Below are 15,208 nucleotides of genomic sequence, written 5' to 3'. Positions count from 1 at the left end.
TATAAACAAGTATAAAAATAACTTATACATAAAAAAAAATTTGTTCTTTAGAATATTTTCAGAATATTATATATTCATAATGGTGACAATGAGTTCTTATCTTTGAATTACTCATAATCTGACAGTATTTCGGTTTGTTTTTGGATATTTAATAAATCCAAGGTACTGATAACGCACAAAACGTCATTGAAGGTTAAGCTTTTACCAGACAACATTAGTAAAACTGAAATAATTGCAATTATTTGAAAGATGTATCAACCAATTTTGCGTTAATCGGTTTAAAATAAATGTATATTGATTTAGGAACAAATTAAATTAGTTATAAGAAGGATAAATGAATGAATCTTTTTTAACTATTGTTAAGTTATATATAAAGTTAATTTCAATTGCTAAGTACTTCGTTCGAAAAAAAAAATACGACAAATTAAACTATTCGTTTTGTTTAAATTAATATCTAAGTTAATCATTCACATATTTACAAATTTTATTAATGATTTTCGATAGTCTTACCTATAGCTACAGGAGCAACTGCAGAAGCGGCTGCAGTGTACCCGAAAGGTCGAGACAGAATCCGCAACACTCGAAGCGTTGAGAACATCGCAACGTTATTTTTAGAAGACCGCTTTCAACTGTGGCCTTGTTGGGATAGCCGTCAGAGCGCACCAGTCATGCCAAAGAGATTCGTCCAACGAGGTTAGAGTCGTTCACGGCCACCCACATTAGGTTAAGTAATGTCAATGTGCATGTTTAGTATATATTCGGTTATATACTCTTAGTATATACCTATATGTTTAGTATATAGGTTTTTCATAATTTACTAAATAATTATAAGGAATTCATATATATGTAAAGAAACTTCTGCCTCTAACCTATCCCCACTTTTAAGTTAATGAGTTAATTTCTACAGTTAACACAATTTATAACCAAATAACCTTCTGATACGGTTTTCAATTAGTTATTATTGTATTAGTGTTCCATTGTATTAAAGGCTATAATTTTTTTTTTTTGTAGAAGCAAATAAGTTTACAGTATTTAAGTTTATTACCAGCTAATACTAAAGAAGAGTATAAATTAGTTTTTTCTCAAAATGAAACACTAAGTAAAATTCCAAATATGAAAGCAAGATGATGGGTGAAATTTAGTAAACAAAGTTAACCATGCTATTAACGAACGAAACATCATATGCAGTCCCGATTGAGGCATATGATGAAAAACACCATCAACAACTATTTCAAGTACTATTAAAAATGCTTACAAGAACTTAACACGAAGTGGTCAATATAGAAATGTAATAGATACTCTCATGAAATTTTTGAAATATTTTTTGATTCGGATAAAAACGCTGTATTCACCAATATGACAAAATTAATTAAATGTAATGTTGTTCATGAACATTCAGGCATACTATATCGTCAGAGTCCGTCGAGAGTTACGAAACGCCTTGACCAAGGGAAATTTTTGAAAAGAACAAACGTCACCGCTATCAAGCAGTTTCTCGCAGTTGAAATAGTTTATAAATTATAAAAGATTTATTAATTTGTCGAAGGAAAACGAGATATTTCCCCTAAACGTGGTAAGAAATAAGTTGATAATAATAACAGATCTCCTCATTGGTTACTCGTTAAAATGTCATCTCAAAAAGGCGAAGATAGTGGAAGATTATACTGTGCTTAGAAAAGGCTCAGCATATTCAATACGAATGTGAAGCCTTGCCTTTTACACTATAATACTTGAATTAGGATTGACTCAAAAGACCTTATGAGCTGCGATACAAGCATTTAATTCCTGTAGGATTACTAGATAAGTAACTCAAAAAAGATCCAAATGGCTAGAGGTAAGGAAGGGTACTGGTACTAGTATTTGGTGGGGGGGAGGAACAAATCCGGCAATTGGGCCTAGTTGTCCTTTTTGCCAACCCCTGGTAGCTACCTAGGTTGCCGTCGCATACTAACCAAGGTGAGGGTGTCAAGATCTTTTCTTCGGAACCGCCGAAAAATGAATGTTTAACTACCCCAGGTGGGAATCGAACCCACAACGATCCGAACCGAGCGCACTGGGACATACGCCCCAACCCGCACGGCCGTCACCTCCCTAAGGAAGGGTATCCCATCCCTTCAGTGCAATAATTACAAATCAGAGAGACCCCGAAACATACTAAATCGGTTCATTCAATAAAAATAAAATGTTTAATAGATTATTGTTCAATAAATATTATTGTTGAATATAACCATATTCAAGAATACGTTCAACTAATATCCGATAAGTTATGATTTATCTTCGATTGTCTTTCCTCAGCTCAAAGCTATGAAGTTAGTTAATTTTTTATAGTAATGACATCAAAGTTAACAATATGGTGACCAATTTATATCTATTACATTTTTATAGGATCTATCTATTATATTTTTATCCTTATATTGTAAACTGTTTTAGAGTTCTACTACTGGGTAGTTTCTCTACATCCTGTATCATATCATATGTCATTATGATCAAATTTACTGGTTGTATTTTTTTATACAGTTGTAAATATCAACAAATAAATTAAAAAAAATATATATTTTTATAATTCCACTATTTGAATTTTTTTTTACCGGACCCGGACCATATTCCATTCAACCATTACATTTTTATGTATTAGCTAGATTGAAAATATTCATGTTGCTTTGACATAGTCATTGTTTTTCATTCATAGAGAATACGTGAATTTATTTAATTTATAAACTTAAGTTGACACCTTGCTGAGTCCTTGACACCTAAAAAGATAAGGACACAAAAACAAAACAAATTTACCTACTTATATTTGATATGATTAGAGCCTAAGTGGGAAATTGTGAAGTGTAGATAACACACAAGGGACAAATGTTTACGAAACCTTGAAAAAGTAGTCAAATTCGTGAGTAAGGTCCACTCGAATGAAGTTGCTATCAAGAATCAATGCAATAAATTATTTGTATACATAGCTTAGAGACACCACCATCATAATTATAATATGGAAAAATCTCGGAAAATTAATTTTTCCAAACAACTAATACTATAACTCGAACACAATGTACTTTAACTTAACTCAAACACAACCTGACAGTGAAACGCGTTTTCCTGAACTAAACAACGGAACGTGATGAAGATATCCAAGTTAGGATCAAATCAGACCCCAGTTGCCTAAGCATTCGACATTCATGACTGAGCATTCAAACACACTAACACAGTTACCAGCCGGAATCCGACAACTTCTGCATAATGCCACCAACAGCGCTTTTGTCGAGTTCACCTCTTCCATTTGTCTTATAAATCAACCAGGTTGTTATAAGCGATGGCATTCCATGCGTGAATTCGCAATGTAAGGATTTCATTCTTCGGATGTAAAGCAGTACGTACATCCAGAAAAACAAATATGTAAAAGAAGACGTGATTATAAAACGATGATATGATACAGATTTAAAAAATTAAATTTTGGCAAAGTTTAAAAAATTATTTATGATAGTATTTTCGACCATAATTATACCATAAATTTAGATGTTTGGTACTCATTCGCAGGAAAATTTAGTGTTATTTAATCAGGCATCATCTTTTTAGAGTTATAGATAAAAAGTTTGAACATTTTTCCTTGAGCTAAATATATTTTTCTATATAAATTATAGCCTAAGAGACTTTGATTTTGATAGGTCTGGTAAGTTTGATTTTTTGTTTATTTTGTTACAAAACAAAACCAGAGATAATGAATTCCTGATTGTTGAAGCAACATTAAATAAAAATGTTATAATTTTATTAGTTTAGTCAGTTTGTAAAATTGATTTATTTTAACTAATAAGATATTTGTTTACTAAAAGAAAACATCTGATTGTAAACAAAAGCAGTGCGATAGGAGAGGCAATTCCTGATTGTTAGCTATGACGGCATTGTTTTGCAGTTTTAGATTTCCTCGCAGCTTCGCAGTCTCCATGGTAAGACCAAGTAAGACTTTTGGTTAAGTAACTTCTCTCACACAGGGCCCCTATTCTGCGTGCTTCCAGAAATCTCAGCTGTCATCTGGTGAGATTAGATAAAACATTTACGCACATTCATCGAAAGTTTTATTTTGTTCTTTATTATAAGAGTAGTTAAAGTGTTTGTAAAGCATTAAGTTGTTTTTCCATCTTTTTTATTAATGCATAAAATTAATTTGTTTTACAATTATTTATTTTGTTTATCTATACATTATAATTTCATTCTTTATAATACATACAATTTGTTTGTTAATTATAGACTTCAAACATATTTTATGTAATTTAAACGATGAAAGTCTTTCACTGAGGCTCTCAGTACAGGTAACACAGATCTTTTATCAGCGAATGGTGAGCTAGATTTGAAGAGAGAGAGGTTGTAACGCCACCTTATTTCGTGACGTCTACAGTAGATCAAAATAAAAATTTACTAGCTCTTATATCTAAAGAATTTTTAGTAATTTTCCACATCTATGCGTGGATTTCTTTTAAGACTTTGTGTTTTCAAAATAATAACACTGGTTTAGTTCAAGCATTCTTTGACAGCTGAAATACGACTAAGTTGTCGGTGGTTTTCAAACATTCTAGGGAATTGTGTCATAAATAAATAAATCGATGGTTATATCGCTGATGACAACCATAGAGCTGTGTACAGGTATATTGAGGTAGCAAATAACCATTGAGGAAGATCGCCTATATCCGCTGAGCGGGGAATCCTCTTATCTCCCGACTCCAAGTATCAATAGCTGTATCATAATCCGCTGCAGGGAGTGGCTGGAGTAGGAGAGGGGGATTAGGGCGAATGCACTGCCGCACCGCCACGCACTGAATAATAAAACGATGAACGTATTTAAGAGCATCATCATCAACATCATCTCGGTTTATACAAGCTAGTAAAACTGGTATTAATGGTATAATTCGCAGGCCAAATGACACCTTGCGGTTATGAAATACGCCTCAATGATCAAATGAGTAGGGATCCATAGGGTTAAAACAACCATTAAATGATACTTAAATTTCTACAACCTAAAACTATGCTCTTCAATTTGCGATTCAAAGAAAGCGCTAACAACGGATCATACCGGATTCGCTATCTTCAAAAGTATTTATACTGTCATCATTTTTGAAACATTTTCTTTTTACATAATTAAAATAATTGATGCACATCCGTATTAGATTTTTTAAATTTATTTTAATACCTGTATTTACACAAAAATACATCAATTAAATTTGTTGTTAGATTATATTAGTATGATAGAGACATGTAGAGAAACGTTCGTAGCACTCTAAATACTAGATTTACTAATTTCTCTGTATTTCTTACCGACATACATATCTTTAATTATTAATTTTCTGTTTTTTTTTTCTTTCTCTGCTTCTTCTTCTTAAATAGTCGCTCTTAGATAATTGACCGTTGATGACTTATACGAGGAGAATATGGTTGGGGACTGAGGTCAAAATAAAACACAAATAAGTTGAAGTATCTTATTTAATCGTGCCAACGTTTCGGGCAGAATTTCAAGCCTTCATCAGGGCTGTTAGCTTGAAATCTTACCGCCAAGTGAGATTTACACTTACTTTGTTTTATTTTGACCGCACCCTCATTATTTCCATTCATATTTTTTATCCACTTCATATTAATAAAATAATCCTGTTGACGTTTCAGACTGTCCGCCCATCTTCTAGTGGTAATTATTTATACTTGTTATTAGATCTTGAACTTTTACTTTTCTTAATTTTTTCCTCTAAAATCCTTAAATGTTACTGGTAATTTCTGAGTAATTTTTATCAGACATTTTGTCATTATTATTTCAAGTCTTTAACACTATACATTATTACGATACTTATTGCATTGTTCAATCTGTATTTGAATTTCATTGAGTTTTCTTACCTAAAGTTGTAATTCTATCCTTGTATATAAGGTATATATTTTTGTAGGTTTATTTAGCGGAAATAATTATCTGGAGAGGTTAATGCTAAATATTAGACTAAATATATCATCTAATATAACAAACAAACACGTTGCCTATGGTAATATAATTACTTATATTCATTCATATTTTAGTTTAATTATTTATGAATAATAGTTTTATACAATTAGAGGAGGGATATTCTAACCCGAGGACCATTTTTTGAGAAAAAATACAAAATATATTATTTATTTAGACTTAATTTAATGTTTATTTAGGCTTGTTTTATGCTCCACAATCACGATTCATTGTTGAAAATATAAATGCTTCAAAAATAACTTTTCTGTTGATATAAGATGCATTCGACACGGGACCTACATAGAGATCATTGGGACGGTTCAAAAGAAAACGAGACATGCGTAATTTTATTCTACTGGCCGTGTTTAGGTTTCGCTCCATTCTATTTTCGTTTGAATCTTAAATTCATTCTCACGTCTATCCATTCTTTTAAAAAAAAAAAAGTTATATTGTTTCTTCCGTTTTTTTTACCTGAACAAAACAAAATTTGTTAGATAATGATATCAGTAGTTATTTTTTAACATTCATTTAACTAAATTTTGTAATTAATTTTTCCTATTGGAAAATTAAAAACTAAAACGTACAAGTTCAGACTGGCCCCGTCCAATTTTATCAATTTTCTAGCGACGTTTTAGACAGACATTGCTGATCGTGGTTTGGATTCCGTGTAACAATGTTTCATTGCTTCACCTGCAAAACATTACGAAGTTTAATGTAATTCTGAGAAAAAGTTTTTGTTTTTTTTATTGCCTCCCTAAAAACAATTCTGTACCCACCTCTGTTTCTAGGAGTTTAAGGGAGTTGCGGTTTACAACGGAAGTTAAATCGTGGAATTAATTTATTTTACAATATCGCCGTATGATGTTATAGAAAGGTTGAATGGGTTGTTTGTAATTAAATCTAAACTGTAACGTCATAATTATTTACTTACTAGTCTAAATTACTCAATTAGATTAAACAATAATTGAATTTTTCACCGATGTAAGCTCGCAATTTGTAAAACTTTAATAAATATGATTTAATCAAATAGTTTGATACTAAAATTAATTATTAATTTAATTACTACATTAGTAATTAAATATTCTCGGAGTTTTACTTTTTTTTCTCACCTCTATGCCATAAGAAGTGAGTAAAAATACTTTTTTTTAATTTAAAAAACAAAAGTTGGAATCTTAAAATAAAATTTAAATATATTTTCGAAGATCATAGTATGGAGAACTAAGTAGAACTGCCTTTGAGGGACGGAATAAAAACGGGAAAAAAATCTTGGGCCAAAATGTCCTAGGAGCTGGAACGAAAACTTGACCCATAAAAAATACACTCTAGCTCAGATCCATATTTTTGTAACATAACACATTCATCCAATCATGTTTTTAATTTATAATCATAATGGTACCTGTGAAGAGTGATAATGTTCATTATATCACATTTAAACACTTAATAGTTTAAATATCACATACATATTTAATATATATTATAAAAATAACGAAATAAAATTAACGGTACAAATTATTTATAGTCTTATTCACAGACTCCCAGTACATTAATTATATCAAATGATTTGAAAATAATAAAATCCAGATTTAACTGCTTTAAGCAACCGCTACACCGCACAAATAGAAAAAGTAAATATCTGTTAATTTCTATAATAAACAAATTATCTGGATATCTAATTAGTGAATATAAACATTTGTAATTACTAAATCATTTGTGTACAAACAATTATATGTAATTAACATCAATATTACTAGTTGTTGATATCGTAATCAATAATCAGAGAGAAACCAAAAGGGATAAATTGGTTAGATCATAGCTACAAACCTATTTGGTGCAGTGACGTGTTCAACTTATATTCTTATTTAAATTAATCTAATTATATTATATAAATTTAATAATCAGCATTTGAAAATAACAATAAGATCATTATGAATATTTTTCTTGTTATACGCAAATAAACCTAGATCGAATATTTAGGATGCCAAATTCAAGAAACATATTATTATTCAATTTCATGATGAAAGGTTTTCGCTTGGTGTATTATGGGGGTGGGGAGAGGTAACAACCATTAAAATTAAGTTCTCTTCTGAATGCGTGGCTATTCAAGCTCTTTTAGGTGGTACTTGCAACTAAATAAAATATTATTACTAATTTATCTATTAATAATAAATTTTAAGCAGAGTTGGACAAATATTCGAATTACGAGAGACGAATAATTTTCTACTAGAATAATCAATTATTCGTACAAAACATATGATTAACCATCCGAATACTTTTTTATTCGTTATTATTTTACACCAATAATGAATTATCCGGGCAAAACAATTCGAATACTTTTGTATTCGTCTATTTTGTAGAAAAATAATCTCTTATTCGAAAAAATTAAATGATTAACCATCCGAATAAGTTTGGATTCATATAAAGACGTAATTTTTTTGCCTTACCACTATACATGTTAAAAAACAGTAAAGTAAAAATAGATATCTTAAAATCGCTATCAATTTCTTATTCTGCATTCTTCAAAGCGTATAAAGGGACCCTAACATGTTAGAAATCAGAAAAGTAAAAATAAATGATATGAGATTTTAAAATCGATACAATTTCCGTTTTGTACTCGTCTAAATATGTGAAATGGGGACCTTCATACATTAGAAATTGAAGGCAGTAAACAAAAATAAGTGAATTTAAAAAAAAAAAATCAAATTATTATTCGACTATCTTTTTATTCTATTGAAATAGTCTTTTAAATATTCGAATAAAAAAGTATTCGGATTGTTTAGTCGTATTTTTATTTGAATAAAAATTTATTCGTCTCTCGTCAATCGAATAAAAACTTAGAATAAAAAAGTATTCGTCTCTTGTCAATCGAATAATTTTTGCCCAACTCTGATTTTAAGTAACAAAATAAGGCTCCAAAATGGTCTATTAGTAACGTTTACAGATCTGTTTCCGATTCTTTAATTATTCGCTTTGCCAGTGATGCGGCTGAGATAGAAGCGTCAAGATCTCCTGTATCATACTTTTTCCATCACATGTGGGGAGACAAGCTCGGTTGGGAGTTCCCCTGGTTCAATATATATATTGTACATAGTGTTTAAGGTATTATTTTACTTTAATAGTTTTCATATTTTTTTCTATTTATTATTATTTTTTTATCATTTAATTTAAATATTTCCTAAAATATGGTGTGAATACGTTTTCCTATTTTACTTATCACTATCTGAATTTGAATGATAGAATATAACGCTGCACAATAAAGGGAAAAAATAAAATTAATTATTCACTTTGTGTGTTGCAATATCCTATTATAAATCATGCATTAACATTCTTAATATAATAGTAAGGAGAAAACAATTTTATGTTCTTAGTTTAAAAACTGAGCTTAAGAAGGTTAACAAAAGACTTAAGAATTTTTGTCGTTGCTCTCTAAAACAGATACACTTTGTTTCTATGATTTTTATTTTAATTAGTTAAGAAAGTTCATTCAAGCTTGATTAAAAAAATAAATTGTACTTTCTTGACTAAACGAATCAACGAACGATAACGATTCTTTATACTACAGATTTAACAGAATAAAGAAAGGAATAAACTGGATGGTGGGAGTATAAAGCAGCCGAATTGAAAGGTGTTTTAAAAGATATGGCCGGAAAGATATTGATAAAAAGGAAAAGAATAAAAAAAAGACGAGAGAAAATAATTCCGAAGGGAAGAGATAAGTTTGACTGGATAATTTATCGACTGTCAGAACTGGGTGGCCCAATATCCAGGTGACAGCTTACAAGGGTCCACTCCTCAATCCGAGGCCTTTTATCATTGACCCCTGACTGTTTCTGTCAGGGCTATTAGTTCTTCTCGATGGTACTTAGCGGTAAGGTATGCGATTTCTTCTTATCAAAGTAAGGTAGCCGAATTCAAATAAAATAATAAAATCGCTGATGAAGGATTATTTTCTTTCAGAGAAATTAGAATAGCCAGATTTAAATCTAATTGTTGCACGGAATTCAGACAAATCCGGAAATACCTTTAAAAAAAAACATATCCCATAAATAAGGAGTTCGTGTGTATTCAATAATATTGATTCAACAACACAAGGCCTGTTGAGAAACATAAGTCCGAAACCTATCTAAAATAGCATTACCTACTTTTACAAAAAGATCGTTTCAAAAACTATAACCTAAATCAAATTATAACATATTTTGTTTTTAAGATTTAGCCAGTTTGTATCATACATAAAGACCTTTATGTAACCGATCTAGGCCGAACCAGATATCATTCCTTCCATTACAAACTCTCTAACCTCCCAAACCCACTAGTTTTTAACCTTGCTTCCTCTACCATTACTGACAACCCACCGAGGCGACTGAAAAGAAGATCTAGATTGCACGAGACAGGGAAATGTAAAACTTCATTAGAGTGCTACCAATGGGTAGTTTTCTTTACACGCCTGTAACACTCCAATTTAACTGAGATCAAATTTACTAAGTGTATTATAATGTACAGTTGTAAAAAGCATTAAATAAATAAAAAAAGATCTAATGATTTATTTCTTGATATTTTTGATATGCGACTGTAATGGCTCTGTCCGTTTAAATATGTTCTAATGAGAAAGGAGTTGAATTGGAGGATTGTTATTTCTAAGAAAATCGATTCAAAATAGAAAATAGAATATGTATATGTACTTAGATTTATCAAAATGTGCTTTATAAGATAAATGAAAATCAAGTTAGCCATAACCAAAATTTCAAGAAACAAAAAAAAGGATTGGTGATTACAAAAAAAAAAATATTTTATATTAAAAATTAAAGAAATAGAATAATAAGGAGAAAAAAAGTAAATTAATTTATTCCAACCAAACTTAAATGAGTTGAATAAAAAAAAAATCAAATATATCTATTTGATAACGCAACAGACTAACTTAAATGGGAGATAGAGGGGACACCATTACACGGGTACTGGTGAATAAAGAAGTGCTGATTAGAAATGTTTTAAATGATTCAGCCCTGGACACAACAACCCTTTTAAAACGGCCAAGTTGCAACGGTTGGAAAACTGTCTCCAGGCCATTATGTGCTGTATAACTGTGGAAGTAGGGGATTGGGCTAGAGGGAGGATGTTCAGTAATTGAAAAGTTTGAGGTCCAAACTCTGGAGAAAACGCTTGTTAGTTCTTAATCTTTTTTTTTTTTTTGGACGGGGAGTAGAGGAGAGGAAGCTGTATGAGTAATTTTTTTTTTGTGGAACAATTTTCCGTTGTTGGAAGCGAGTGGAGAATTTATGGTTATTCAGTTCCGGAGTTAGACTATTGAATAAAATAAACAAACAGCAAGTAATAATAGCTACGAGGAATTTTCCATTCAAAGTCGATAAATACATTTTTCGAAAGTTATTGTTTGAAAATTATTATAAGAGCGTCTCATGTTGATAAAGTAATTATTTATTGAAAATGTTGATTTGTAACACCTATATAACATGGAAAAATTTAAATTTTGAAATAGACATAATTTTAAACAGTCAAAATACATTTACTTCTCAGAAAAGGTTATATAAACTTATGATATAAAATTATTTATTAATTTTGTAAAGTCAATTATAAATAAGTGAAAATTTGACGTTTCGGGGATTGATCCTCTTCCTCTTTGATTCCTCCTCGGTTCGGAACGTTGTGGGTTCGATTCCCACATGGATTAGTTAATATTTATGTTTTGACGGTCCCAACCTCTATTAGTATGCAGCGGCAACTCTGTTAGCCGCCAGGGGTTGGCAAAAACTTGCCGAACTAGTTCCTCCTACTAAAAACCAATACCATTTGTTCCGATATATTAAATATCAAATTACATGTATATATATTGAAAAATATAGATAATTACAATATATAGATAAATCTTCATTGGATCCCTCACCTAACCTTATAATGCCAAAAGGCAATCCAAGGCATCCTTCATTCCCAGTTATGCATATAGCATACCTCCTATATGTACGCACTGGATACCAATTAAAATCTTTACAGGAGGGTACGAAAAAAAAAAAAAGGTATATATTGAACTGGGTTCCCATAACGTAGTATCCTGGAAACACCCAAGATAAAAATAAATGAAGTAAGCTCTATTGTGATTTAATTTTTGCTCAGTAGGTAGGTCATTATTTGTAAAATAGTGAAGGTCTGATAGTGAACCAAATTATATTAATATAAAAAGCATATGAAAGTAAAAATACAAAAAGTTTAGCTACATGAAAAAAATGTGAAAAGTACGAAAAATATAAGATTATTTTATAGTATCTTGAATTATAACAAACAAAATTTTGGAGTTTTAGCACAATTTTTCGATTTCCTCAAGGTTTTCCAAGATACTCGATTACTGTTTTATTAAAATTTGTTTTAATTAAGGAAAGTCTGTTACCCATTGAAGATAGTTTTCACTTTAATGATTTGAATGAAACTAAAATAAATAGGAATTAACGTTCAATATGCACATTTTTTTTTTAGAAAAGGGTGAAGGATCAGAAGCGACTTAGTTTTAGTCGTGTGAAAAAAAAGTGCATTTTTAAAAATAATTTGAAAAATCCTAAGCTATTCTTTGGGCTGTTTTAACAACCGCTTCTGACTGTTCGGAACTATACAGAGCATGCGCAGTACATGTTTAGGGAGACAAACCCGTACTACGCATGCTCTGTACAGTCAGAAGCGGTTGTTGGTGAATACTTCTTATCTAATAGATTTTGAAAACAATGTTTGGGTAGTTTTCTTAGTTCCTGTCTGTCATCTAGAGAGATCCTCAAAAGAATTTTTAAAAACATTATTTTTATATACCCAGGAGCCGGAACTTTTAAAATAAATCTATAATAGAGGCGTCCTTTCAAGAGTTATGTCCTTATCAAGAGATTTCACTGCAATGGTTAACAATAACTAAAAGAAAAGTAATTATAAACTAAAATAATTGTGAACCCGAAAACATTTCGTATTAATTACGAGCACTAGACAAAGGTCTACCACAGCTGTTCAAGTTATTTCTAAGAACTATAAATCGCAAATTTCAAGAAACACCATAGGAAGTAACAGGCAATAAATTAGCTCAAATCATATCATCCAGCAGTTGAGGTGAAATGCACCCAATGTCAATATTAAATGAAAGCATGGCGACCTAACAAAGACAGTATCCAACCCCCCAGCGTTGTGTATACGAAAGAGATGGAGCACACAAGACCAATATTTGAGAAGGGCTGACATCTGCCTCCATCAATTATGTATACAGCCTCCTCCCCTTTATCTCATTAGTATTATTCACCACTCCTAGGCAGCAGCACTGTAGCATGTGTTTTATTTGCATCTGTGTCCGTTTCAACCTGTATCCCTCCTTTCTATATTAAATTTATAACGGATTATTATCAGAGATAATTTTTTTTAAACCTTCTCATAATTTCTCTACTTTGGTTCATTACCGTTTGTTTTTTAATCCCCCTTACAACATAAGCCTTTTTTCTTTCCTGAGTGCTAATTTAGGACCATTCAATTAGACTTTGAAAAAGTTTTTTCTAACCAGATCCTCTAATTAATAAGCTGATAATCCAAGCATAGAGAAATTGTAAGGTTCATAATTTTAAAGTATTCAGCTAAATAATAATGAACACCTGTTCTTTTCATAAACTCCTGATAGAATTTTTTCAAGTAATTAAAACTACTCATGACGAAAAAAAAAGTTTTTAATTAGTTAACAATTGGGGTTGACAGAAGGGTATTCTGCTGTATATGCATATAATCAATCCTGCATTGCAAAAAAACGTTATTAAATTATTATAGCGGGTGTTTCAGGGTTTTGTTTCGAAAGTGAATATCAATTAAGGATCTCAAACCCCCTAAAAAATCCCAAATGTAGGAGGTCCGGAAAAAGGTCATGGAAGCATTGCTTAGGAGATATTCACTAAGTTAGACTAAAGTCTAATTTACTTTTTGACTAAGTCTAATTTTGATTGATATGCATTATTTTGGTTATAATAAATAAATAAATGCATGTTCCAACTACTTTAATAATGAATTTTAAACATTAGTTTTCATATTAAGTATTGTTCCAAGTGATTTCCTTGGCAATTAAGTAACTGGATATTTGTTATTCGTAAGAAATTAAGTCATTGACAGGGTTTTCATAGGTATAAAAAGTATCTAGGACCTTCGGCCATTTCTACTACGGAAGTTGGATGTCGAGCAATGAACAACAATTAATATAAATATTCACGTTTACTTGTCATTTGTAAAGTAATCAGAACACATTTATTTATTCATCATAACTTAAATAATCCATAACAATAAAGATCTTTAGAGATAAATATCAACTAAATAAAGGTTAACCTTCATAAGGATTTTTGTACTCGTTTTGAGATTCTAAAACCTTGAAAGACCTTGTAGAATAGATATTAGAAAATAGGTACTTTGAAAGATTCGCTCTTGTGATACTCTAACCAATGCACATTAAATTAATCGTTTTTAAAATTGTTCACTGCTATTAATATATAAATACTCCATTATATGTAAAATACAAGACTGTATCTAACATTTCCTCCGAATATGAGATATACGACATGGACAATCCTCAGGGACACAACCCTTCATAAGGTCTCCGATGTAAATTGCCTTCGAAGGGATCATTTATTCATGCCTCTCCACTGGGAAATATGCATAGCAGCATCCTAAGGTTCAGATGTATTTTATTATATATATGTATATATATATTAGGAACTCGGGGTAGATGTCCAGGACGTGGCTAGGATAACAGAGAATATAATACTCGACTCCCTGGGAATCATCCACCACCAAATGCATGGAAATTAATGAGTAAGGGAGTTATCCGGTGGAGGGATGGCATGCATACATTGCATATCTTGTTTTTGTTTTATTTATTACTTTATTATTTTTAATATTTTAATATTTGTTATACAGGGGAATTCCAGAGAGTGGATTTGTCAAATGAAATAAAAATTGTGAAATGGAAGGGAAAGAAAAAAAGGAATAAATTGAAAAACTTGTATTTACTGTGTAGACTGGTATTAATTATAAAAGAAAACTGTGTAAAAAAAAAGTTTCTATTTTATTATATCATACAGAAATATGTAATTTATATATGTCACGATCACGGATTGATAAGTATGCTATATAATGTAGCAACCCGATGTATTTGGGCAGCATGAATGAATAAAGCATTTCTTTCTCTCTCTCTCTCTCTCTCTCTCTCTCTCTCTCTATATATATATATATATA

At 30.7% G+C, this 15,208-nt stretch overlaps 1 protein-coding gene across 6 annotated transcripts in view; it reads right to left on the bottom strand.

Annotated features, from left to right (window-relative positions):
• The window catches only part of cpx (complexin), a 597,058-nt gene that overhangs the window by 198,152 nt on the left and 383,698 nt on the right, over positions 1–15,208 (bottom strand). For 3 of the 6 annotated variants that reach the window (XM_067053069.1, XM_067053055.1, XM_067053057.1), the window contains exon 1: positions 511–617. The exons of the other annotated variants lie outside the window; for them this stretch is intronic. In XM_067053069.1, the coding sequence (XP_066909170.1) occupies positions 511–598 (88 nt within the window). In that variant the 5' untranslated portion in view covers positions 599–617. Of the gene's footprint in view, positions 1–510; positions 618–15,208 lie in introns of those variants that run through there. 6 annotated transcript variants of the gene reach the window in all.

This window comes from Halyomorpha halys, unplaced genomic scaffold, assembly GCF_000696795.3.
Source record: "Halyomorpha halys isolate HHAL.00 unplaced genomic scaffold, Hhal_1.1 Scaffold116.1, whole genome shotgun sequence".
NCBI classification, from domain to species: Eukaryota; Metazoa; Arthropoda; class Insecta; order Hemiptera; family Pentatomidae; genus Halyomorpha; species Halyomorpha halys.
Note: the sequence above shows the minus strand (reverse complement) of the source record. Positions and strands in the feature narration are given on the sequence as shown.